This window comes from Theropithecus gelada, chromosome 7b (assembly GCF_003255815.1).
Source record: "Theropithecus gelada isolate Dixy chromosome 7b, Tgel_1.0, whole genome shotgun sequence".
In the NCBI taxonomy this organism is placed as follows: domain Eukaryota; kingdom Metazoa; phylum Chordata; class Mammalia; order Primates; family Cercopithecidae; genus Theropithecus; species Theropithecus gelada.
The window spans coordinates 7,236,455-7,263,282 of NC_037675.1; the positions used below are offsets into that span (position 1 = coordinate 7,236,455).

Here is a 26,828-nt window from a genome sequence, read left to right on the forward strand (position 1 = left end):
CAGGTGTGAGCCACTGCACCTGGCCTTGATTAATAATTTTTAAATTCTAGACCTCTAAAATAATTCTGCAGTTTTTCTCTTAGATCTCCAGCCTTCAAAATGTCTTCTCTTAGAAAGGTCCTTTACAGGAAACCAGGAGATGCTCTTTTTTCTCATAGTCTATAAATCATCCAGGGATGGCTCTGCAGGAGTGGTGGTTTAAATAGTTTAGCCATGCTCTACTCTTCTGTCCAGGTGGAGAACTGACTGGGTTGACTGGAGACCCCTACAAAGGGCCTGTAGCTGGCCAGGGCACATGCTTGCCTGGCTATGCTCTTATGCAATACCGTATGCAATTAGCTCCTCTTGCTTGCCATTCATAGAAGGCATGAGGTGAGACCCAGCCAGGAGGCCAGGAGAAAGTGTGAGGGCAGTTCTGTAAGGGCTGGCAGAAATTTGTATTTTGAACTCAGGCAGGGCGCTGCCCTCTTGGTGGTCTCCTTCCCCCTCAAAGGTTCAAAGCTGGCCCTTTTTCTCCCTCCTGCCACTTCAAACACCCACAGTTGGAGCTCCAGGAATGTTATTCTTTTCCATTTAAAGACATTCCATTTCATGTGTAATTAAATGTGTGGTATTGAATTAATGTTTTCTTCTGAGCCTTTTTGGCAGGCAGAGACCCTAGGGTCTGGTTAGTGCAGAGAAAACACACGCTTCTCACAGATCCTCCCTTCCTCACCCTGTTTCCTTTTCCCCCTTCTCCTGCCAAGAACCTCCCTCCTCCCTCCTGCATGTAGTCACCCTCAGGACTCACCTTGCAATGGGTGAGCCTAAGATCCTGGAAACTCTGTTTCTGGGTGGGGCAGTGAGATCTCGGATTTCTGCATTCTGGTGCTGGCTTTATCTTCAAATATCATCCTTGTGGCTCACGTTGAGCTTAGGTGGTGGCAATCGGGGTAGCAAGATTAGGTTCCAGGATAAGGTGACACACTCTCTCTTTACAGATGTTATTGGTTTCTACCAAGTACTGATGCCAGTGCAGAAAGCAAAGCCTCTCTCTGAAGTAGGGGTTGCAAGGGTTGAAGGTGGCTGTCATGATTAAAGGAGGTCAAGGTGGCACAGTCTGCTCAGCACAGCCTTTAGAGTCCCACAGGACACCTCTAACAGCTAGAGGATCTTGAGAAAGTTACTTAACCACTTTGAGCTTCAACCCCCTCATCTGTAGCTTGGGGACAGCAACATATTATGTTTAAGAGAGTTGTAGGGCTGGGCACGGTGGCTCACGCCTGTACTCCTAGCACTTTGGGAGGCTGAGGTGGGTGAATCACCTGAGGTCAAGAGTTTGAGACCAGCCTGGCCAACATGGTGAAATGCCGTCTCTACTAGAAATACAAAAATTTACCAGGTGTGGTGGCACATGCCTGAAATCCCAGCTACTCGGGAGGCTGAGGCAGAATTGAACCTGGGAGGTGGAAGTTGCAGTGAGCCCGGATTGTGCCATTGCACTCCAGCCTGGGTGACAGAGCGAGACTCCATCTCAAGGAAAACAAAAAACAAAACAAAACAAAAAAAACACAAAAGACAGAGCTGTAAAGATGTCATGTGCTCAGTCTGGTATCTGGCTCAGGATAAGTGCTCAATTGATGGCAGTTATTTTTATTGTTAATAAGGGCACAAAGTGATAACAATAAGCTAAAAGAGACCAGTGCAGAGCGAGATGGAATCCACAAGGGAAAGACCTGGGAGGTCTCAGTGATGAAGGCAGGAACCAGTTAGGAACTGAGTATCAACATGAGCCAGGGAAGAGGGGAGGGTAGGATGGTTAGGAGCTCCCACCAGGGGCCAGCCCTCAGGGCTGCTGGTGGTGGCAGGGAGCTGCTTCTGAGCCTCTTAAGTCACCACCTTCAGAGAAGGACTGTCTCAGTCCTGTCTACACACATGGTTCCCAAGACAATAATTAGCCAAAGCACCGAGGTGGCAAACAAATTTTTGTTAAGGCAATCTGAGTGTGACTGAGTGCACACGCTCACCTTTGGGGACCGAATTTGCTGCTTGGCGTACAGCAGGATCACTGTTATTTATAACCACCGACCCTGGGAAATCGGATTCCTCTCTACTGATCAATATCAATCTTGAGTAGGTGGCTGTTTCTGCCTTTTGATGTCTTTATTCCACTGTCTGACCAACCTCCTCCCACAAACTGTTTTGGCCTCTGAAGGAGGAGGAGGTCAGGCATAGTGGTGGCAGCCTTAGACAGAGCTGGTGACCAGAGCCAGGGCCAGCTTACTCCTGGGCAGGCTCGTGCCATTTTATTTTAGGAGAAAATCATCATCCTTCTCCACATTTCTTTCCAAGCCATGATTTTATTTGCAAGATAGGTGTTGAGCTCCTAGTTGAAATGAAAATCAGAAAGGAAAGAAACACATCTGTTAAATGTCTAATATATTTTGGATATTTTATATCATCTTTATTATCTAAAAATTTTAAGTCATCCTCTCAACAATTCTGCCAATTCAATATCCATGTTCCCATTCTACAGATAAGGAACTAGAGGTATGGAGAGGATAGGATTCAATTAGTAAGTAAGAGCGTCAGGATTTCAATAGAGATCTGTTTCGTTTGTTTGTTTGTTTTCCAGTCTTCAGTCTTTCAGCAGTGCCATTTGGGACAGGTGTTTTTGTTCCCTCTTCCTCCCTGGTCAGCAGGGCTGAGCAGTTTATGCCTGCCACCTCCCTGCCTTCATTTTCCCAGAACAGGGAGGTGAAGCTGACAGTGGTCACCTCTGTGTCCAGCGATGTTAGTGTATCCAGCAGCTATGTGCATGCCTCCCTTCCCACCCCACAGGGCAGCCAAGAGGAACAGAAGTAGGACCAGGGATAACCCCTGCCTGCCCACTGACCTCTCAGGGCTCAGGTTTTCTGTCCAGAGGTGACCAGTGACCTCAATGGATTAGAGATTCTGCTCTAGGTCATGCTTGCTGCAGACCTGGAAGACCTCCCAGAAGTGAATCCCACACATATGGAATAGTTATCTTGGTCCCCACTAAAGAGAAAGAATTCTTGGAGCAGCCACTAAAACACAGAAATCTTGATTCTGTTCTTGTGTCAGATGAACCGGTTGTCCTGTGGGAACAAGATCTACAGGTGGCTTCCTCTGGTGGAACCCAGTTGGTGGCCGTCTCACAAAAAGGACTGAGGGAAAAGCCAGGTCAGAAGGTCCCAGGAACTCTTTTAATTTCCCAAAGAACCCTTCCTGTTATATAGCAGCCCCCTGATTTCTCCAGCAGCCCCTTTTTTGTTGGAGATTGGGAAGTCTTCCCATGGCCTGGGCTATTCATCCCCCTCCCTACCTCCCCTTCCAGTGTCTTCATGTCTGAGCCTTGTGACCCAGACTCTGCTGGGCCAGTCAGCCAGGCAGTAAAAGGAGATTGATGCCCTCTCCTCTTAGGAAAATCCATCACTTTTTGGCGTGTGGGTCAGATAGCTTCACCAGAGGCAGCTCTGAACAGCACTGTGTGAGCTAAAAGCATGCAGAAGCAGGGACCCAAATAGACGCATGGACGTCAGAAGTGAAACGGCTCACTCCAGTCATTCCCCAGGGCCTGAGCAGAGGCTGTTCCTCTCTCACTCTGTCCCCAGATATACCCTTCTCCCCAGGGCTTTGTTTGTTCTGTAAGGCTTCCAGTGGGGGCTCCTGCCCTTGCCCTTGGGAAGATGCTGTCATAGAATTCCAGGATGAGCAGGGTGAGGGAAACCTGAGTAGTGGAAGATGGAGGATTAAGCATCTGTGGACTGGATCATTTTAGTGGCCATAAAGCTGGGAGGACAGAGTGAAGGCAGCCTAAGGTAAAGGGAAGAACACGGATTTGGGAGTCATAAACAAGAGAGTCCTTCCTTGTCCGCATTTTACCTCTGTGAATTTGGCAAGTTACCCCCTGCCTCTGTTTTCTTATCTGTGAAAGGGGCGTAATAACACTTATCTCTCAGTCTCTCAGGGTTATGATGAGAATCAAGTGTTGAATACCCAGTAGGTGTTGATACATAGGGTGCAAGTTAATTCCCTTTGCCCTACTTTTTCCTGGGTAAGTTCAGTGAAAGAAGCTGCTCATATGGTATTCTGGAGTCTCCAGTCTTGTTGATGCATGGGGTTGTCCACATGGAAGTGATTTGCCTTATGTGTTTGGCCCTAATCCAGCCAGTCTCTGCCAAAGTTCCCTGGTTACCTTGTGGAGCTTCTTATCCTGATGACGAGGAACCAGTCCTCTCCTGGGGGAGAATTTATGGTCGAATAAAATCTGTGCTTATTTCCCATTCCTCTTTCTGCTCCTTCCCAGCACTCACCACCCTGCCCAGGGCTAAGCATAGGTATTGGTGTCAAAATTCTTTCACCCTGAAGACAACGAATGAGTCAAGGCTATTTTCTTCTGAGCACCTGAGTATTTCCACATCCCTGAAAAAAGGTCCATTTGCACATTTGGGGAAGACACTTTGGCCCATGGGAGGCTTCTGCTTGGCCTTTTTCACATGCTCCTGGAGAGCAGATGAGCTTCCAGTAATATGGTCACTTGCCCTCTGCTACCTTCAAGGCTCACAGCTGTCACAGCTTCCCCACTCCTGCAGCCAGGGGTTTGCAGCTGCTGCCAGGCTCTCCTGGGATGTTGAGGGAGGGCTGGGAAACCACTCCCTGGATGCTGCTCCCACTTGGCTTGTCTGAATCTCTCAGGGGTTGTGATTCTTGCTGCTGAGGGAGGGAGAGGAGAAGGACGGGTTCCAAGACGTGACTGAGGCACAGCAGCTGAAAAACAGAGTCTGGTTCTCTTTAAAGCTCCTCCATTCCTGTTTTGCATTCATTGTAGCTGGGAGTGAGTGTTCTGAGGGAAGCAGTGAGGTCTCTCAGCCCAGAGTTGGACTTAGGGACCCAGGAAAACCTATATTGTTTTACCTTTGTAGAGATGTTTCTAGAACATAAGAAGGCAAGATAGGCACGATCTGCATTGCATGGATGCATAGTTGGGCCTCTGAGAAGGGACTTGACTCAATCTGGGCCACACAGCTAGGGAGGGAAGGAGGACCTTGGAGCTAAGCCCAGGACGTCTCACCTCCTCCTGGGCTTCTGGAAGTGAGGCATGGCTAAACTGTGAGCACGGTACTTGCTTAGGCCAAGTTGTAAAGGTAAACTTCTTCAGCTGGCTAATTTCCCACCCCTCCAAAGAAGCTGTGTTCTAGTGGTTCTCAAAGTGTAGTTCCTGCACCAGAAGCACCTGGGAACTTAGCAATGCATATTCTCAGGCCTCAACCTGGACCTACTAGATTGGAATCCCTGGTGGAGGAGCCCAGCAATCTGTTGTAACAAGTCATCTAGGTGATTTTGGTGCATTCTTAAGTTCTCCTATTACAATGCAGAGGGAAGGTGGGATCAGGGTGGAGTCTGGGGCCAAACGGGGCTCTTCCCCCAGTAACTTGGCAAGCCTGCCATGTCCTGATGCTCTGAATCCCATGCCCAGCTCAGTCACCAGGTGGGGATGCCTGACTTGGCCCTCATTTCTCCTTTTCGTAAAATAATAGAATAATGAAAATGCCAAAACACAGCCTACATTTCGGAGGACTTAAAGGTTTACAAACTTCCAGGCTCAGGTAATAGGTAGGTTAAACTCGTGCGGTTCTCCCCATACCCATTTTACAGGTGAGAAATCTGAGACCCAAGATTTTGTTATTGTTGTTCTGTGAGGTGCACAAGTTCTTGGAGGATCCTGGTCTTGAAGCAAGCACCTGTGGCTTCCCAGGCCTTCCCAATCCCGGCGTGTTCAGAGATGTGGGCTTGACATTGTACAGCTGCCATCGTGAGCCCTGTGTTCACTTCCAGGCCATGTCAGGACATTCAACTTGCAGAACCCGTGTGTCATCCCTAGTCACATGGGAATGATTAGGTAGCAGGAGCAGGTGGCCTCCCGAGAGAGGGCCTGACTTCCTATTTTCTTGCAGCAGGAGACTCTTTAGCCTTGCCCTCCAAAGTCAACAAATACCATTCCTCAGAGGCTGAGAAACAGAGACAAAAAGTGTGAAGAAGGGAACCAATTTTAATCCCCTCCCTGTAAAGACTGGGGCATAGTCCTGCAGTGCGTAGCAGCCGCATTGCAGCCTGTGGCTTGGGAGGAGTGGTCACCAGCAGCTGTTAATGTGCAGGTCTGTCCTGGTGGGAGGAGAAAATCATAGTCTGTAAATGCTTCCTCCTGCAAATCCTTACTAGGCAGATCATCTGGGACACTGTGGGGATACAAAGGGCTCTGATGGGGGAAAAAAAAAGATTCCTGTAGTTTATTCTTGAAGGAATCCCCAAACCAACAAAACAGTACCCCAAGGCTTCCAGCCATGCCCCTCTGTCCCTGTTATGTCTCCTCACTTATGGGGATGATCTGCCATGGCCCAGGATCTGCAGCTTTCATTTCTCTACAAAGTCACTGGGGATAATCCACTTTTTGGCTCTGCAATGCTCTTCGTAATGTGAATACAGGTATTTAATGGGCTTCTGCCTGGTGAACAATTAATGTAAAGGTCAGTGAGTAATCTCCGGTTTGCTCCTTTCATCACTAGCCCACTGCTTGTACAACTCCTTTGTAGCATTCTTTCCAAATAGGTGGGAGGGCTGAGGTCACAGCTCTGCTTTCTGCAGGCAGACAGACCTTAATTAGGTTGCTAAATTAGCAGAGGCAGGGGCAGCCCTTCTCTCTGCACACACCCTCATTCTTGGATGGACTCTGAACTTGCCTTTTGTGGTCTCATTGGTCTTTCTCTCTTTCAGAGAAGGGTTGGCCAAGTAGAGGTTTCCCCCAGATAATCTTAGCTACCCCTTAGAAGTCTCTGTCATGAACCAGGCACTGTGATGGGGTCACTACAGCCTTTATGTTACCACAAAAACCAGTGTGTCTTTGTGTGTGTGTGTGTGTGTGTGTGCAAGCATGTGTCTATGTCTTCTATGTCTTTACTTTGTCCTCAGCCCTGGGCCAAGCTCTTCATATGGATTTTCTCATTTAATCTTCACAAGAATTCAGCAAGGAAGTTGCTCTTGTTAATCCCATTTTACAGTTGAGAAAATTGAGGCTCTGAGGCTAAATAACTTTCCCAAGCTCAAAAAACTGGTAATGGAGTGGAGCCAGGATTCCAACCTGATTCTCGATCGTACCCCGGAAACCTTGCTTTTCGAAGTGCGACCAACAGCAGATGGACATGACCTGGGAGTTTGTTAGAAATATAGATTCTCAGACCCACTGGATTAGAATCTTCATTTTGACAAGATTCCCAGGGGATTCATGTGCACAAAACTGTGGAGACTGCTTTGTGCTATCTCCAATAACTCTGGCTAATTAAGGCCAGAATCCTGTGCATTAACTACTAACTCCATTTGCCAGCAGAGGATGCTGTGGTTTAGAGGGGTTAGGAGTTATTCAGGGACAGCACTGAAATTTGATTCTGGCCCATACTCTCAAACCACAGAAGGATGTCAGGTTTTTTGCTAAAGTTGGGGTGCTAGAGTTTGCCTTTGCCTGCTGTGGGCTCAGAACCAAATTCTCCACTCTAGACCTCTGTACTCTTCTGTCTCCCTGTGTCACCAAATGAGGACTGATTTGCTGCCCTCCTCTTTGTCCCTGTCCTACAGATGTGCAGCACATTAAGAGGAGAGACATCGTATTGAAGCGAGAACTGGGTGAGGGAGCCTTTGGAAAGGTCTTCCTGGCTGAGTGCTACAACCTCAGCCCAACCAAGGACAAGATGCTTGTGGCTGTGAAGGTAAACCCCAGAGGCATGTGGGCACCAGGAGGAGGGCTGGCTGAGGGCCCAGGGAGGGAAGGAAGAGGCTCACTCCATTTGAGAAGATAGTGCTCAATTGGCTTTCTCGCATGCAATCAGAGGACTTTGCTCCAAGGTCAGTGAAGTTTCCTAGAGACCACAACAACTTCCTTTGGCTTCCAAGGTCAAGGGCTGCAGCAATTAAGGGGGCTATTCCTAGGGAGCAAGTTTATTCTTGTAAATGACCCTGGTCCTTTTCTGGTGGCCCTGTGGTTACCTCTGTCCCAGGGCTGGCCCTCCACACTCCACCCTCCACCATGTAGTAGCTTTATAGGACGTGCTGTCTGTGCCTGGAAAGTCACATGGCCATTTCTCAGGAGTTGAGCTGTTGTAGAGTGGGCTGTTTAAGGAGGACTGGGTAACCACTTCCCAAGAGCACAAACATCACTGAGAATAGAAGAAGATGTTGGGGGAGGGGGTATATAGAGGGTATATAGAAGAAGATGTTGGGTTGAGGGAGGCAGGGAGTTAGCACTGGGAGAATAGTGAGGGAGGTTGCAGAAATTCTTAGGTACTTCCCATGGGATTCAGATTCAGACCCCAAGGGGCAGCATGCCTGGGAGAAACTTCTTCCTGGCAGCTGCTGGAGGGCTCCCTTAACCACGGGGCTTCTGTGTTGCCAAGACACATGGCAGATTTGCAGCAGGAGCTGAGTTGCTTGGGGTAGGAGAGAAGGGCCTTTGCTACTACTGGTTACCCTTCCAGACTCTTCCACCCAGCAGTCAACAGCTTCTCTTTGTAAACCAATACTGGACAAATCTTTGAACATGGTTAACATAAACAAGAATCAGGTAGCCTCATGGAGACATGCACAGATCTCTGGAGCCCTTCTCTGGAGTCTGGAGTGGCTTCATTGCGTGCAGTGAGCAGGCTTCTGAGGCCATCGTGGAGTCTGCAGTGTCCTGAGATGTGGGCCAACCAATGCCAGAGATATGGCTCCCCATGAAGACATTCACCCAGACCTCAGAATGGTCCGATCCTTACCATTGAGGGATCACAAAGGCAGTTCTTGTTTCTGCAACTTTTGGGTCTCTGTATTCTTAGTCTTGTGTATCTACAGATTGTTTCTGTCCACAGAGGGCAAACGACCTCAAGAATGAAGGCAGTACAGTGCAGGCATAGCATGGGCATCAAACAGCCTGGGTGCAAATCCCAGTTCTACCACTGATAAGCTGTGGGAACTTTCACAAGACACTCAACTTCTTTGGGCCTCAATTTCCTTATCTGTATAATAGCTATAATAATATCCCCTCCTTAGAATATTGGGGATTAAATTACACAATGTGTCTAAAATTCATAATGCACTGCTTGGGGCTTAGTAAAGACTCAATAAAAAGTAGTTGGCATTTGTTTCTATCATCATCATTGTCATTGATGTTGATATTACTGAATGTGCTTAGATACAAGATGTATGACCTGCCAAGCTTGCATTGACTATCTAGAATAGGAGTCACCAAACTTTTTCTCTAAAGGTAAATATTTTAGACGTTGAGGGCCTTATAACTCTCCATTGCAACTCTGCCTGTGTTATTGGAAAGCAGCATAACAATACGTTAACTAAAGAGGGCGGCTGTTTTCCAATAACTGTTTTTATTACCAAAATAAGCAGAGTTTGCTGACCTCTGCTCTAGAAAATAAATAAGAGTACTGCATCCTAAAAGACTAATGATTATTATTGCTGTATATCCTGTAAATAAACTTGTTCAGGGTGTCTCTGTAGACATGAGATAGTCAGATGAGCAAGGGTGTCTTTAAAGAGCTTGGAGGAGCGATGTAGAAAGGTTTCTAATGTTGTCCCTAAACTTAGGATCTGCACTGCCCTGGCATTTTTAATATATAGGATGACACTAATCCACGGGGTGTTCCAGCATCCATCTGGGGACTGGTGAATGAACTGAACATTTTTGCACTTTCATCAGAGAATGAAATGATGGCTGAAAACCCTGGGAAATGTTTCCCTGAGTGGTCTGGCATTAAGGGGCAGTACCCAGAACGAGGAATGCAGAAAATGTGTTTCTGTTCCCATCCTTTTAAAACGATGTCCTTCTTTCCTTGGATCTGGGGACCTCGAGGAGATGAACCCTCTGGGATTTTACACCATGTGTCACTCAGTGGATCTGCCTAGTGGTCAGCCTGGAAAAGATGCCTATGTCCTCCAGAGAACATCTTGGAAGTGGTGTTTCCTACTTCCTCCCCTCTTTAGATTCCACTCTTTTTTTTTTTTTTTTGCAGGACCCTTCCTTTTGAGTTAGTTCTCATGTTGATGCAGAGTGATTTTGTACTTCTAGAGAACACATACAAGTACAACCCAAGATAAAGTTTTCCCAAATCAATTGGCAAGAATGTTTTGCCCAGCAGTTGCTATGGTACAAACAAAGAAGCAGAAACCGCAGCCTATTTTTAAGGTGCTTACAGCCTGCTGGGGAGAGGGAGCAATATGGTACAGGACATAATCTGCATATATGTGTAGTATAAGTGTGACGTTAAAATAACATCATGCATGAACTGTTAAATAAGTGGTGCCACTCTGAAATCGTCATTAGACAAACAGAACATTTACACAGCATTCAAATCCAGGCAACCCCTTCCTTCACAGAGGAGGGAATGAGATCCTTCCCCCCATTTTTCCTTTTTTTTCTCTGTCATTTCATACTCTGTCCTGGGTGAACCTCAGTGGTCTTCTAGTTCACGAATTCTTCATGTGGTTTTATCTGGTCTAGAGCTTTTCCTGTCTGTGAAGGTTTTTGTTTTCACTTCAATGACCATATATTTTATTTCCAAGATATCTAATCGGTTCTTAATTTTGTTACCTTACTTTTATTTCTCCCCCTTCTTGTGGCATGCCTTCTTGTTTTCTTTAGAAAATGTATTTCTTCACTCTTTTTGAGCATTTACTTATTTAAAATCTTTTTGAGCTATTCTAATAAAATTGATTTATCTTCAGGAAATTTATGTCCTGGTTTTTTATAATATTAGTCATTTGGATTTAGCATTATATTTCTTCCAATATATCTGAACTTCAGCTTTTGGGTTCCTTTTGGCTTGAAGGGTGTTTTGGTTTTTGTTTTGAGTAGTCACAGTTTCCACTTTCAATTACTTTAAATTGAAGCAGGAGCTTAAAACATTTGTGAAACAATCTGAGTGCAGAATGTCAGATTTTTACTGTTTTCCCTATGTTTTTATGCTTTTTCCTTCTACTCTTAACAGTATTTTTAACCGCTGACCTTTAGCAGGTTTTTTAAAAAGCATTCATCCTAGCTTCCATAAAAACTCCCCAATATACACTCATATTTCATTGGTTTCTAGAGCATTTCATTACATTAAGTAATTACATTAGCAGGTTTAGTTGTCATGAATGAGTTTGGGAACAATCACAGACAACTCTTGGTAAACCCCTCTGTGGGACAGAAGTATTTCCCTGGGTATCCAGCTAGCAGGGAGTATTCAGGATCTCATGCTCTGCAGAGGTCATAGGCAGTGCCAACTAATCTGGGCTGTCATGTAGACACAGCTCAGTGGAGAGTTTTCTGGCCAAAGGAGCACCAAAGGCCCTGAGGCAGAGAAAATCTTGGAGGGTACGGAAAGGTCATGAGACTGAAGTGTAATACATGAGGCGGGAGGAGTGTGTGCGAGGAGAGGAGGCAAAGAGAGATGGGGAGACCAGACCTTATAAAGTCCATGACTGTGTTAAGGAGTTTGGATTTTATCCTATAAACACTGGGAAGCCAATGGCCAGTTTTAAGCCAGGAAGACAGATGAGAGAGGGGCACCCCTGTATGTAACAACTACCCATCTTCTTTTCCTAGTAGAGTTGTGTGAGACTGTCACCCAAAGGAAGTGGCAGTGGATTTCGAGTCAGTAAAAGAAAGATGATTTTATAATGAAAGGGGGTTGATTGGTGTGCGTGTGTGTGTGTTTGACCACTTAGGATTTAGAACATTTAGGAATGTGTGTATATCATATATATATCATAAAAATGAATTTCAGGATATTAACGAAATCTGAAACTGAACCTCCTTTGAAATATCTCCCCCTAAAAAAAAAAAAGACAGTAAGATGGAGAGTAGCAGGGTTTGGACGACATGAAGATGCTGAATGACCCAGGAAGAGTTGGGAGCTGTTGAAAGGTTGTGTTCTTGCCATCTAGCCTATTTTCCTTCCATCCAAATAAACAACCTTACTGAAACCCTCTCCCCAAGGCAGAGTGGACATGACAGCTGGTGCATGTTGAGGGGAAGATAAGAAAGGGAAATGTCCGCAAACTTTGAAAGAAAGAGAGGGAGAGAAGGAGGGCAAATTCTAGCTCTCCTTTTTGTACTAAAGATACCGTACAAAGGACTGAGCCAGGAACTTCCCCAGCTTCAGAGATCTCTTGGCAAGATGCATGTCTCTACACTGACTGTTGATGGCTATGATAAATCGGTTCTTTCCCATGCCACTGACTGGTGACCCATTTTGAGGTTTCCCAGCCATGGAGATATTAAATGTGGACCCCACTGAGAGGGGCCAGAGAGTCACTGGCCCTATTTCCCTCCTCATTATTCTCCTCCTGTCACCTCTGTTCTAATTGCATCAATACCTGGGGACAGGGCCACTGGCAGCTCCCAACCCTAGTTGCCATACCCCACACTTGGCCAATTAGGTAAGAACTTCAGGTTTGACTCAAGAGCTGGAAAGCCCACTTTGAAAGCATGGAGAAGGGATGTGGAAGACTGAAAGTGATGGCGGTTGCTTTGTGTTCATCTCCCGAATGAGGAACCCATCTCTGCCTTACAGTGCTGGGTGTCAGCCTAGGGGGGCACTGGCTGGTGCTGCTTGAGAGCTGAGAATAGAAATATCCCAGGGCTGTCACTGACGTCCAGACTGTGGGAGAGAATGATTTAAAGAGATGGAGAGAGGCCGTTTGACTGGCCCCAAATTTGATCTACTTTTCCCTCTCAAAAATCCAGCATTCAACATAAATCTTTATATTCTCCCATCCCACCCATGCTGGGTTCCTCCTCCTCTTCTTCTTCTTCCTCCTCTTCTTCCTCCTCCTCCTCCTCTTCTTCCTCTTCCTCCTCCCCCTCTCCCTCCTCCTCTTCCTCCTCCTCCTCCTCCTCCTCCTCCTCCTCCTCCTCCTCCTCCTCTTCTTCTTCTTCTTCTTCTTCTTCTTCTTCTTCTTCTTCTTCTTCTTCTTCTTCTTCTTCTTCTTCTTCTTCTTCTTCTTCTTCTTCTTCCTCTTCTTCTTCTTCTTCTTCACAAATAAATCACTCGGCATCATCCAATACCCACGACCTAGCCCATTCAGCTCATGGCTGCTGCTGGGAGCTGGGTCCCTAGGAGAGATTGTCTCTCACCATGACTCTCTGACTCCTCAAATGTCTTTGTTCTGGTTGTAGGTGGACATTACATCCTATTCGTTTGTTGTTAGGTAGCTTCACAGAGCAATCAGCCAGAGCTGAAGTGGAGAACACATAGAATCAGGTCTGGTAAAAATCAGCAATGGGCCGATCAAATGTCCTTGCCCTATCTTCAAGCCTGGCACCTTCATTGGGCCCAGCCACTCTGCTGGCAGCCAATGCCACACCGTTTTTCCTGACCCTCTCCTCTATACTTTCACATCCTTTTATTTCTCTGCCCACCATTCTCTTGGGGAGCTGCCTAGTGACTAATTTATCCTATAAATTAATTCAGGCAGGGGTGCTGGGCAGGAAAGTGTCCTGGGCGCCAGACCCAAGCTGTTACTTGTTACGTGATCTTTGGCAAGTTACTTCCCCATCCGGAACCCCAGTTATCTCATCTGTAAAATGGGAAAGTTATGCTAGATAACTTTGAACATTTTTGTCAGCCATAGATTCATTTAATCAAGCAATATTTTTATGAAGCCTTCAAATTTTAAAAAGAATGAAGGTGGTGCTGGTTGAAGTTGAAAGGGGCTTCATCTCTGGCTGGAAGACCACACCTCCACTTGATGACCCTAGAGGCATTGCTACTGAACTTTGGGGCACTGTGAGGTCCACAAGGAGAGTACTGAGGTCCAGTCAAACTCTAAGTGTCTGTCATTTAATCAGTGTGAATGTGAGCTGATTCCTGGACAGGCTCAGCCTCAGTTTCTCCAACTCCAGAAATGAGCAGGTAGGAGTAGATGATGTCTAGGGCTCCTTTCATGCTAACAGTCCATCATTTCTAATGTGTGCTAAGGGCTGACAGGTTTGATGGACCCCCTAGATACATCTCTTTTGGCGTATTCACACTACTGCAGTGCTAGAACCAGGGAAGCCCTACAGATTTCAGATAATGGGGCTGCAGGAACAGGAGAAAGATGTCTGGTGAGGGAGATGTTTTGGCACTTGCGTGATCTATAGGAGGGACCTGTCAGCCTGAAAAAGCCAGATGCCTAGCAGAGAAAATGCAAAGCAATCTCTAGTCTGTCTAGATGGTCACTCCCCTGAAAATGGTGAGCCAATGTTACACTCACTTCCTCATTGCCTTGTGTTGTGTCTATTGAGGTTACTAAAGTGTGTCAGTTTAAGCAACTGAATGTTTGGCCCCATTTGCCTTCTGGCCTCATAGGGAGAAATGGGGGCGCCCACCTGCATAAGCTGCTCCTCGTGCAGAAAGGGCCCCTCCTCTTCACAGACCATTGTCCATCTAGCCAGCATTGCTGTGCCTATGGCAGTGCCGTAACCAAAGTCCTTCAGATGTGCTCAAAGGCTTTGTCTTTGGTCTTGTAGTCCCCTTCTGGTGCTGGGAAATCCACATGTACAACTTACAATCTACCTGGGTATATTCATCCTCCTTGGCCCTACAGGAAGTGGCCTAGTTTGCACCTATTACTCACAGTTGAGTTTTCACCCTGACAGAGGCTGAATGGTGGCATTCTGGTGGCCCCCAGATGCTCCTTTCCATCCTGCACTAGGACTTTGTAGGACTCTGCCTGGCCCTGAGTGTATCTGAGATTTCTGTCCACTAATTGCCATTCCTGTAGCTGCCACCCCACTCTTCCCACCCTATTGCTTCCTCCAAACCCCTATTGGGAGAACACAGGTGCCTTCCAGAGGTCAAAGTTCTCACACCCCACTGCAAATGTAGATACCTTCACAATCTAAAAACAAGGACTCCAAAAGACAAGGAGACTTTATTGTGTTGCATGCCCAGTTTCTAGTAGGCTACGAGCATGTGACTAATTCACAAAGTTAAGCACTGGGGCAGCGGTTTTCACACTGTTTATTCTAGCTGTGGGACAGTTTCTTCAAAGAAAACCTTAGGAGCAGGGGCTTTTGCCAGGCTTTCCTCCTCACAGCCCCTCCAGCTGCCATGTACACTCACCAGTGGAAGCCCACGGCTCTGTGATGAACAGAGTTTGAAATCACTGGAGAGTGCATAGGATGTGGATGTCAGAGAGTGGGTTTCTATTTCTGCAGGGATCAAAGTGCTGGAGGAGGAAGGAGTCAGGTCTCATAGCTCAGATTGAGCTTCATTGTCTTTAAATTCCATTTAGATTCATATTTATTGGTAGCCCAGTGGTGTGTGGGGCCAGTTTCTTTCCAGGAGTAGAAAAGACAGCCCCCTGCCCTGTAGTTGCCAAACGCCTGTGTCCTGCATCGTTCCTAGGCCCTGAAGGATCCCACCCTGGCTGCCCGGAAGGATTTTCAGAGGGAGGCCGAGCTGCTCACCAACCTGCAGCATGAGCACATTGTCAAGTTCTATGGAGTGTGTGGCGATGGGGACCCCCTCATCATGGTCTTTGAGTACATGAAGCATGGAGACCTGAATAAGTTCCTCAGGTAAGGAAGGATTGTCTTCCCCCACACCTGACCCCAGTCCCACCGAACTCTTGGGGTTTTCCCTGGAGCCAGAAATTGTACTACCCCTTCTAAACACTTACCTCTCAGGATGAGAAATTAGATGAATACACTCATTACTATACATCATCTCCTTAGCAGTCAGATTCAGGCCTTTGTCCCCAGTTTGTAGGGAAAACAAGTTGAGGATGCTATGGTAAGTATCCTATACTCTTCTTCCTCATTCCAAAATGGACTGAGAAGAAGATCAGGGTCTGGAATAGGTCCAGGAGGAGTCTGGAAGCCCCACAGCCTGTGGCTTACAACTCCAAGATTTTAGGGCCACCCTTCTCTGATGCTGCAAATAGCTTTCTCCCTTTGTGCCTTAAGTTTCTCACTTGCAAAGTGAGGCTAGTATCTTACACCCCTCCTGGAATCCTTCCTGCTAGAGACTTTTTGATGTTGAGTAAGAAGGTCCAAGGTTACAGTTCATCAGGTGGCAGAGATGGTTGAAACAAAAAGGGGAATGATTTTCTTCAGGCTAATTCTAGAACTGTGCTGTTCAGTACAGTGGCCACCTATGCCATTTAAATTTAGATTTACATTAATTAAAGTTCAATAAGATTTAAAAATTCAGTCGTACTAGTTCCTTGGTTACACTAGCCAAGTACTTGTTAGTCATGTGTGGCTAGTTTTTACCATACAGGGAAGCACAGTATAAACATTTCCATCAATAGAAGGTTCTATTGGATAGTACTATTCTAAAAAGAAAGGATTTGTTGTAAGAAGGGTATCTCCGAGCCTGGAACAAGATCCTCTGGACTTGGAAGGCTCTTAATGTGACTGGTAAGAGACTGGAACTCCAGCCAGAAGTTCTGGATGAAGTTTCAAGGGTGGTTCTCCCTTCTCCAGAGAAGACAGCATCTCATCGCTAGTGCAGAGTTAGGACTCCTCTGCCGTCTGCAGATGCCGCTTCCAAACAGTGCCCAGATATGGAAGGAACAGCCGTGTGAAGGTCTGTGGAACCCAAGGCCCCAAGAAACAGGTTAAACACATAGGCCCTGTATACTTAAGGTGTGGCCTCTGCCACCGCCACAATTTGAATCTCATTGAACTCTGTGGCTGAGGATAAGATTTCCAAAGTTCAAATGTAAATTATAGGAGGCTCTAGCCCACTCACCAAAAACTGCTAAGCATCCTCTTGACGTGGGACATACAATAGGGTGTTGTGGTTTTGAGGGGCAAAGAAATGAGTTAGTACCAGGCAATGGAATGGAGGACTCTCTGGAGCTCTGCTTATGAGTGAGGTTTCTGCAAAAATGGCCCTGAAGGAAATGAAAGTATTTGTGGGATGTTCGAAGCCTTCTAAATCTGGATTCACAATGAAATGGATTCCTTTCCTGGAGAACTTTGTCTTTAGCATAAGACAGATTTGGGTTCATATCTTGAATTTGTCACATCTTAGTTGCAAATTGGAGCACATTATTAAATCTTAATTTTCTCTCCTAGAAAACATGACTATTAATAACTGCTTCACGGGGTTGTTGCTATGAGTATTAAATGACTGTGTATGTTTAATGCTTAGACAAGTTTTGCAAGTAGTTCAGTGATCAACCAATGGTAGCTACTATTAAAGTTATTACTATTACTATCTTAAGAGAATTGTGAACCATGGTAACTTCTAATCCAGGCAACACCTTTTCTCAATATTCAGAATAGCCTCACCCTGTCCTTTTGTTCCCCTGGAGCCCAAGGGGCATGCCCTACTTTTCACCACACCGTATCCTTACATTCAGCAGTACCTCCAGCCCCAAGAGCCACCAGCAGGGTTAAGGAGAGCTCCTAGGTACCTCTGCACTACTGTCATGCATGATAAAAGGGAAGAGAAAGAAGATAGTAGAAGGGAGATAAAGAGTGAGAGCCTGGAGTAAAGGTAAGGAGTGGGAGAAGCAGAAAGTAAGATGAAAAGGAAAAGGAGTGCAAAAGAAACAGAAAGAAGTATATAAGGTGAGGGGCAGCGCTAGTGCCTTGCCTTCTCCACAGCAGACAGCATGGGGAATGCGCTCATGTGAGTACGGTTCTACAAGGACTTGCTGACACTCTGAAGACCTCTATGTCTCTATGGGATCCCTTCCTGAAGACAGCATGGAGGGGTCTATCTAAATCAAAGCTCGACAGTCTTCCTGGGGCAATCTTGCAGCAAAATCTGAACTTTACCCTCCACTACTGACCAGATTCCCAGTAGCTTCCATTAATCTGTCTTCCTAGGCACTATCAGTCAAGGGTGAACTTCTAAAGAATTCTCTGAGGCCAGAAGCTCTTAGCAACTGGCCGTGCCAACCCTTCCTGGGAGGCATCCTGTTGGCTTCTCTCACAAACACAGCCTCCGTGACCCGCAGGTTGACCCTGCCTGCTCTCGCATCTCCGCATTGGTGGTGTTGAGAGGCAGGCTGGATTGCACTTTCAGGTAGACAGAAGGGAGGGCTTCTCTGCTGACCCCTCTTCCTTGAGAGCTGATGCAGCCTTCCTCCTTCTGAGGAGTGAGGTAGGCAGAGCCCACCGGAGACAGTAAAAGGGATGTGCTCATACTTAATGGTGCTTTTCAGAGGAAATCGGAGAAGCAGTAAAGCAGGCAGAGGCCTTGCTGCACACCAGGGCTTCTTAGTCCACAACTTCATAAATAAGGGCCCTGGGTATGGTTACGGCTCACTGGGCTTTCTAGAGAAAAGAGTGAACACTAAAAGTGACTGATATGACTAGGTAAGGTGTTAGAATAACAAATTCGGGCCTTGATTTGGGATGGAATGGGTTCTGGGGGTACCCCAGACCCATGCTTCAAAGTCAGAGGCTCTCTCCACTGTGCACTGCTAACGCCATAAGTTACCCAGTGCTAAGCAGTGTAGTGGAGTGGTTAAGAGTGTCCCAGTGCCACTGAGCGTGAACTGCCAGCATCAGCCCTGGGAGCTAGTGGGAAATGCAAATGAGCAAGCTCACTTAGCCAGTCAGAATCCTGGGGTGCGGGGCCAGGGAATCTTGGAACAAGCACCCCCAATGCTCCTTTTAGAAGCTCTCTTTTTATAGTCACATGTCTGGTTTCAGATCCTACTTCCTGATTTCACATATGGCCATTCTGAACCTCTGGGACTTTGGCTGAGCGATCTCATCATTTTGTGCCTCAATTTCTTTATTTCAAAATTGGGGTGGGAAAGTTGAGTGAATTACAATATTTAAAACAATCAGAGCGCATAGTAAGGGCTATGGCAGAGTTATTTGTTGTTTTGCTAATTATTCTATAATAGACATCTAGCACTGTGAAAACCCTAGGAAGCAGTGAAATATTAAAAAGAGTAGGTTTATTCCCTCTTCCATTTGAGTATGTCTGCTCTCATCTTAGTCAGAATCTGGTTGTGGAGTTTCACCCATACCCACATGTACGTAATCTAATTTGGGGCAGATAAAAATAGACCATAGGCAGGACGGAAGGGGAAATTTTATTTATTTCTGTGGGGCATTCCAGAGGCCAGGGACCCAGGAAGGTCTTTCTCCTTGATATCCTGATTTCTCTCTGCCCCCTCCTTTCTCCCCACGCTCTTGCAGGGCCCATGGGCCAGATGCAATGATCCTTGTGGATGGACAGCCACGCCAGGCCAAGGGTGAGCTGGGGCTCTCCCAAATGCTCCACATCGCCAGTCAGATTGCCTCGGGTATGGTGTACCTGGCCTCCCAGCACTTTGTGCACCGAGACCTGGCCACCAGGAACTGCCTGGTTGGAGCGAATCTGCTAGTGAAGATTGGGGACTTCGGCATGTCCAGAGATGTCTACAGCACGGATTATTACAGGGTAAGGTGACTTTCCCAGCTGCAGGACTCAGTCACAGAGCTAGCGCCTTGCTTACATGTCTTTCTGATTGTCCATTAACCCTGTCACTCTGGCACACACATATATACACCCATGCCCAGACATGCACTCAACAGTTATTTTTTGGCCTCTCTTGCATCTTGATATACCTGTTTAGCATGTTCTCAATTGCCCACTCCTCCTTTCTTCTTGGACATTTAACTGAACTGTAATCTGTACATTGCAATAACATATGCATTGTGTTCTTACGTGCTCCAATACTCATTCTTCATGTAAACATACTCATACATGTATATGTATGTGCCCAAACACACACACAGACACACCCAACTTGGTACTATGTTTAATGTCTCCCTACCCAGTCCCAGATCTAGCCTCACTCATGACACATTTTATTTTCTGAAATTATCTTGTGACTATTTAAGAATTACCTTGTTTCCAAAGGTAGATCTTGATGAGAAGAGGAAACCTAAGTAAAGTAATAAAGATGGCTAATATATTGCTGAGTATTATCCAAATGGGCTAGAACAGATGAGGAAAGGAAGCGTTATCTGTAGCCAACTTTGGAGAGAGGACAGGTTAGATCCTAGAAAAACGTCTGATTGTGAGAAGAGCCATCCTGCTCAGTTTTACCTTCATATAGTCATCTGCTTTACATTAACAAGAGTCTTATTTTGCTCCCAGAATCTTTTTTTTTCCCTGAGTGTTTGGGAGTCTTTTTTTCCATGGATTATTGACTGATTCTGATAGTGTTATTATTTCCAGGGAAAGAATGAATGGCCATGAGTGTCACTTATCTCAGTAAGGGGAAATATGAGTGCAACCTGAGACACAGAGATAACTTCTGCAAACGGATTGAGGGCAGATTGCTAAAAAATACAGAAGATCCAAGGCTGGGCGCAGTGGCTCATGCCTGTAATCCCAGCACTTTGGGAGGCCAAAGTGGGTGGATCATGAGGTCAGGAGTTCAAGATTAGCCTAGCCAACATGGTGAAACCCTGTCTCTACTAAAAAATACAAAAATTAGCTGGGCGTGCTGGCATGTGCCTGTAGTCCCAGCTATTCAGGAGGCTGAAACAGGAGAATTGCTTGAACCTGGGGGGTGGAGGTTGCAGTGAGTCAAGGTCACACCATTGCACTCCAGCCTGGGTGACAGAGTGAGACTCTGTCTTAAAAAACAAAACAAAACAAACAAACAAACAAACAAAAAACAGAAAATCTATTTCTGGGACATCAAAAGGAAGAGGAGTTTGGATGGAAGTTATAAGGAGAGTGTGGGACAATGTTTTGGAGGTCAAGGGATGTCTTATTCCTTTTCGGCTGTTATAACAAATACCACAAACAGGATAGGTTACAAAAAAACTGAAGTTTATTTCTCATGGTTCTGGAGGATGGGAATTCCCAGATCAAGGTGCAAACAAATTCATTGTCTGGTACTGCTTCCTCATTCATAGATGGCCATCTTCTTGCTGTGTCTTCTTCACATGGCAGAAGGGTTAAGAGATCTCTCTGGCAACTCTTCCATATGAATACATTGCCCTCGTAACCTAGTCACTTCCCAAAGGCCTCACTTCCTAACACCATTACCTTGGTGCTTAGGTTTCAACATATGAATTTGGGGGTTGCACAAACGTTCAGTCTATAGCCAGGATCATGGCAGCCATTTGTCTCATCTTTGGAGAAGTGAGTGATCATACCATGAGTCAAATAGATATGATTGTCCTGTTGGACTGAGCATGGTGGACCAGAGGCTGGGAATTTGAAGTGGGTGCAGATCCATTCTATCTGGATGTTCCTGATGGCCTAAATGAGATCACTCAGACATTAAAACAGATCAGTCAAGACACTTCATTTTAGCAATAGTTTGGAGAAAAATGGAATATTTGAGAAATGACCTTCGTGGTTGGAAAGTGACTTGTTTGTGGTACAACCAAAGAATGGCAGATGATGTACTGTCATGAGAGAATATAAGATAAAGCACAGAGTGTCCACAGCAAGCTGGGCAGCTTCTCTAGCCACCTGTCCTGTCCAGTATCCCCAGGTATGGAAAAGGGGGCATGATGTGGCAGTAGTCACAGACTGATGGCCAGGGCAGACTTGCCAGAAAATATCTAAGAGGAGTCTCTCCTTAGTGTCTAGACCATATTTTTCATTCATTTCCAAGAGAGGCATTGGTGTGGTTACTAAGAGGGGCATGGGTCATAGATTTCTTAGAGTCTGGCTGGAGCTGGCACCGTTTAATTGCCTTTCCACTTTGTTTAATGGGGTTTGCTGGTCTGTCTGATTGTGCTCAGATTTGTGTTGGTGTTGATGAAAACAAGGGATGGCTCATTGTTTTTCTCTGTGAAAGGCAGATGTTTGATTATGCCAAGCTGATAACTACTGACCTCACTAGAGTCTCGGGAAACCATGTCTGACCAGAATGGGCTAACTGGCCCTTCAAACTTACTTCTAGATGTGCACTTAATATTTACTGAATCTGGTTTAAAAGAGGAAAAACAGAAAATAAAAAGATCACATCCCCAATTGATGTTTCTCTGCCCTTGCTTTAACAACTGTGAACTGTTGCTCTTTATGACTTAAAGGGCTGCAAGGAATACATCTATCTAATTTCTGTGGGTGCCAGGGTAGATTAGAATTTAAGGAAGGGAGAGTGAGGTGGGAATATGTACACACTACAGGTAACCTCAATTCCTTCTTCACGAGTTCTAAGGGCGATGTTAGCCAAGGCCAGCTAGCTTGAAATGTATATTTTTGGTCCCAGGGAAGTTTGAACAAAAAGGGATAACTCTTACAGTAAAAACACAGCACACCGTTGGAAATCTGTGTATTCTACTGATGAGATATTTAAAGACCAGCTTGTGGAATATCTTCATGTTCACTTACTCACAGTGTCCTATTGTATACACCACTCTTCGTTCCCTACTTTTCTGTAAAATGAAAGGCAGAAGTAGATTTGCCTGAAGTCGCATCAAAATGAACCCTGAAGTCTTATTATTCATATTGGAAGACATTGGAATGACAATGGAATTCTTCGATTTAGGCCTAATCTTACCTGTGTTCAATCCTAATGTGCAACCACCATTAGCAACCATGTAACCTGAATGCATTTTCCCCAACCTCTGTTCAATTTTTCTGTCCTTAAAATGAGAACAAAAATATTCACTCGACAGAGTTGTGCTGATGTTAAGCAAGTTAATTTGTATAAAGAGCCTGTAATACAATACTTACTGAATAAGCTCTTATTTACATGATCTTACTAGTTCCGCTCACATCCAAGCCAAGACAACTCTGTGGATAATTTTATTTCCATATGCAATTCCTGGGACAGAGAGAGGGACTCCCTGACCACCAGAAGATAAACTGGATCATGCAGCTGCTCCAAAGAAGTAGGATCTTTGCATTGACCACCTCAGGAAAATGTCTTTCTTCAGGTTTCAACATGTATAGAAATACTGGGTCATCAATACTTGCCTCTTCGTCTCATAAATGTTTATAGGGTCTTGCTCATGAATCCTAGAGCTAAGGCCACATTTGGGTGATTTATGTAAAACTTTTTTGTTCAGTATACATCGGCTGAGGCCTTGGGGGAAATGCTCTGATTTGTCAGATAGCGAGAATACTGTGAAGGATTCTCTCTGTGAGATGATATCCCCAGACAGGTTTGTACCTCTCTGCTGTCACTGGTTACTGAAATCAGTTGGGCCTAAGAGTTTGTCAGCTTCTTATGCCTAATACCACTAAGTGCAGATAATCCAGGCCTGTGTGTGTGTGTGTGTGTGTGCGCGCGCGCGTGCGCGCACGCGTGTTTGTCTGCCCAGTGCAGATTCCAGAATGTGCATATAAGGGCAGGGGGAGAGATGGAGATAAACTCCTCCTTATAGTCTTTCTTTTTCATTCTTAATTTATTAAAACGAAGAGGCACCATCTGGCTCATGCAAAAGTGATATGCAAACAATTTACAAAGGTGAACTGCCTAATTTCCTGTTACACATTTAGAGAGAGAAAACAAACATTCCCACACCAGAGCACCAGAGCGATTTGTTCTCTCTTCTTAAGACATTCATAATGACAAACACCTTTTCCTTCTATGAATCACTGACTCAATGCTTCCAAGATTACCTTTTCACTGGCTTTCACAAGGGCGGGCTTTGGGTACCACTATATCTTTCTAAGAACATCAGAGAACACTAAGAAACTGGTAGTCAAATCTAGAATTAAAGTTTTGAATGTCCTGAAGGGGAGAAGGTTGAGATTTCAGAATACAGATGTTTTCAAATGTTTTGATTTGGGGAGAGGAGTCAATACACTGAGATCAGGGAGGAATGGAATTCGGGGGGAATGGGATCCAACTAATCTAGAGCTCCAGGAGTGTTCCTTTCTGTTCACCCTGCTGTCCTGTGTACCTGTGTGCTGTCCTGTGTGACAGTACTTGGCACTTGTTAGACACCTAATAGAAGTATGAATGAATGAAGTCAGAAAGGGAATTTAAAATTAGGAAATAGGTCACTCCAGACCAAGAGAAATCTAGACAGATAACCAGATGCTCACTAAGGGGAGGTGAGCCTTTGGAGATGATGTGGAATGCAGCAGTAGGCAGCAGGAGCAAGTCTTATCTAATCAAGCAGTTCATTATCCTGGGAGAATGTTCAGAGGAGGAAAATGAGTGATGGTCTGAGTCAGGGATGACCCACTTTAGGTTCTGGTAGAAGACAGAACTGAGTGTCTAGGACATGATGGGGCAAGTATGCTAAAAATCCAGGTGGACACACAGGTGTGGGTCATAAGCAAGTCTGGCAGCAGGTAGTGAGGCATTGGATTCTAAGCTGGAGATTCTGGGTCAGGGTTCCCAGAAACTCCTAGAAAGACAGTAACAGTAATCATTAGGAAGTGGGAATCATTTAGAACAAGCCAATCTTACGGGAAGAATATTCGATTTTATGGATATCTTCGCATCCCCATAGCAGAAGAAAAGTTGCAAGTTCTTGGACGCACACTGCCTTGGTTTGAATCTCTGCTTCTATAATTCCTGACTGTATGAACTTTGGCAAGTTACCTGTCTTTTCTGTGCCTTCAACTGTAAAATGGAGCCAATATCCCCTATCATATGCATTTTCTGTAAGGACTAAGAGTTAGTAAATATAAAGCTCTTAGGATGATCAATAATCAATAAATATTAATTATTGTCTTAGTCTGTTCTGTATTGCTATAACAGAATACCACAGAATGGGTAATTTATTAAAGAAAGAGATTTATTTCTTATGGTTCTGGAGGCTGGGCAGTTCAAGATTGAGGGTCCTCATCCAGTGAGGGCTTTCTTGCTGTGTCATAACATGGCAGAAAACATCACATGGCAAGAGACCAAGAGTGGGCCAAACTTGCTTTTATGATAAACCCACTCTTGTGATAACAAACCCACCTTCATGAAAACACCATTAATCCATTCATGAGGGCAGAGCCCTTCCGATTAATCACCTCTTAAAGTTCTCACCTCTCAACACTGTAGCATTGGGGATTAAAGTTTCAACACAGGATCTTTGGAGGACATTTTCAAACCCTAGCAATTATTGGAGCTAAAATATGAATGCTTTCTCCGATTTCCAAATGGACAAGGCTTACCTAGATGTGTTAGTTAAGGTAAGTCAACTGCTGTAACAAATAGATACTCAGGTATATAATGGTTGCAACAGAAATAGAAATTCGTTTCTAGGTCACATAACAGTATGAGTAGGTGAATTCACTGGAGGAGTAGTCCTCTGCTCCACCATCGTTCAGGCTCATGGAGCTCTACCCTTTTCCTTGTGTGGAGTCCTTGGTCATGCTAGGCATTTATGTATGTTCCAACCAGCTAAAAGGAGAAACTGGCATGAAGGAATGTGTGTGGGATGTTGTTAATAGACCTGGCCTGAAAGTGGGGACTAATCACTTTCTCTCCTGGCAAGAACCCAGTTATATGACCTTCCTATTTAAAAAGGTGGCTGAGAAATGGAACATAGCTGTGTCCTACATAGAGGAGAAAAAACACGAATTGTACTGCATAGCTGGCAATCTCTGCCAGAGTTAAGGATGAAGAAAAACTACATTCTCTTTTAACATTCCATCCCAACAGCAAATCATCCCATATCCGATGATTTATCAGGAAAGATAGGCCAAGCCGTTCTTACTTTGTATTGCTACTCCAATCCTGAATGTGGACATGGTTATTTTGCAAGGCCCCCTTTTCTATTCTGCTTGCAAACTCTTGGTGTCCCATGCTTTTGTAACCCATGCATTGGTCCCACCTGCCATCTTGGTGCATTGATTCATCATCCACGAGAAGAGTAAATTCAAGAAACTCCATCCTATGAATTGGGTGGGGGAAAGAAACAATGCTCCATATCAAAGGGAATATACGTTAATAGATAAGAAAATACATCTAGAAGAAAAACAGGGAAGAAATACAAACTAGAGCAGCTTCTATTCCAAATCCATGATAGTAAAGGAGCAATCCAGAGCTTGTCCAAATTCTAACTGAATCCATCCAGTATTGTCTAAAGAAAGGTTATGTCCTTGACTAAAAGCCTGGGTTGTTCTCCACCAGTAGGTCAAAGGATGGGGCGGGGGGGGGGGCTTGAGAAACCCTAAGACTTTCTAAAATTATATGAGCAATATTAAGCGGGGTGTTGTATTTCATTTTTTGTTTTTTGAAGGTTCAGGGCTTTTAAGAGGATCCTAAAGATATTTAGGGACCATTGACTTTAATGGAATGAATTTCCCAGCATGTCAGTCCTGAGAGAGCAAGACAGAGATCCAGGGAATGTACCAATATGAGAGCTCTGGAGGGCAGCCCCCTCATTAGTTTAATGGGAGGACCTGAGGTAAGAGCAAAGCTGAGGTTTATCAGATGCACTCTATGGTGCCTTCCAGTTTTATGATCAACAAGAACATTGACTGATCACTCAGTCACCAGAGCTGACAGCCTAAGGCTCCTCTAAGTCTTTTTGACCAGTTAGTTCTTGGCTTCGAGTCGGGAGAAGCTCTTAGATGAAAGTCAAGTGGTTGGCAGTGTACTGAAGAGAGCTAGTGGTCTATGAGATAACTGGTTTTAGGTAATTTTAAAGGTAAAAACAAAAGCTAATGATGGTAATTTGAAGCAACTGACTTTTAGGACCACAGGGTTCCACCATGCTTTCTACTCTTCATTGGAACTTTGGGAATCTCACTTAGTAAGTGGCACCTGTCTTCCCTGCCCAGATGATGTGTCTGAGCCCACTGAGGCAGAGAATCCAGGCAGATGAAGAATATAAAGTACACTTGAATAACGATAGAATTGTTGCAGATGGTGGTTTCAGTGTGCAGTAACAATGTTTTTGTTTTTTTTTTTTGTTTTTTTTTTAACCGACT

General features: G+C 45.1%; 1 protein-coding gene across 9 annotated transcripts in view; it reads left to right on the forward strand.

Moving 5' to 3' along the window:
* NTRK3 (neurotrophic receptor tyrosine kinase 3) overlaps positions 1 to 26,828 on the forward strand; it is a 385,221-nt gene that overhangs the window by 313,359 nt on the left and 45,034 nt on the right. For all 9 annotated transcript variants that reach the window (XM_025392723.1, XM_025392719.1, XM_025392717.1 and 6 more), the window contains 3 exons: positions 7,630 to 7,760; positions 15,417 to 15,589; positions 19,184 to 19,427. In XM_025392723.1, coding sequence (XP_025248508.1) covers positions 7,630 to 7,760; positions 15,417 to 15,589; positions 19,184 to 19,427 — 548 coding nt within the window. The remainder of the gene's footprint in view (positions 1 to 7,629; positions 7,761 to 15,416; positions 15,590 to 19,183; positions 19,428 to 26,828) is intronic.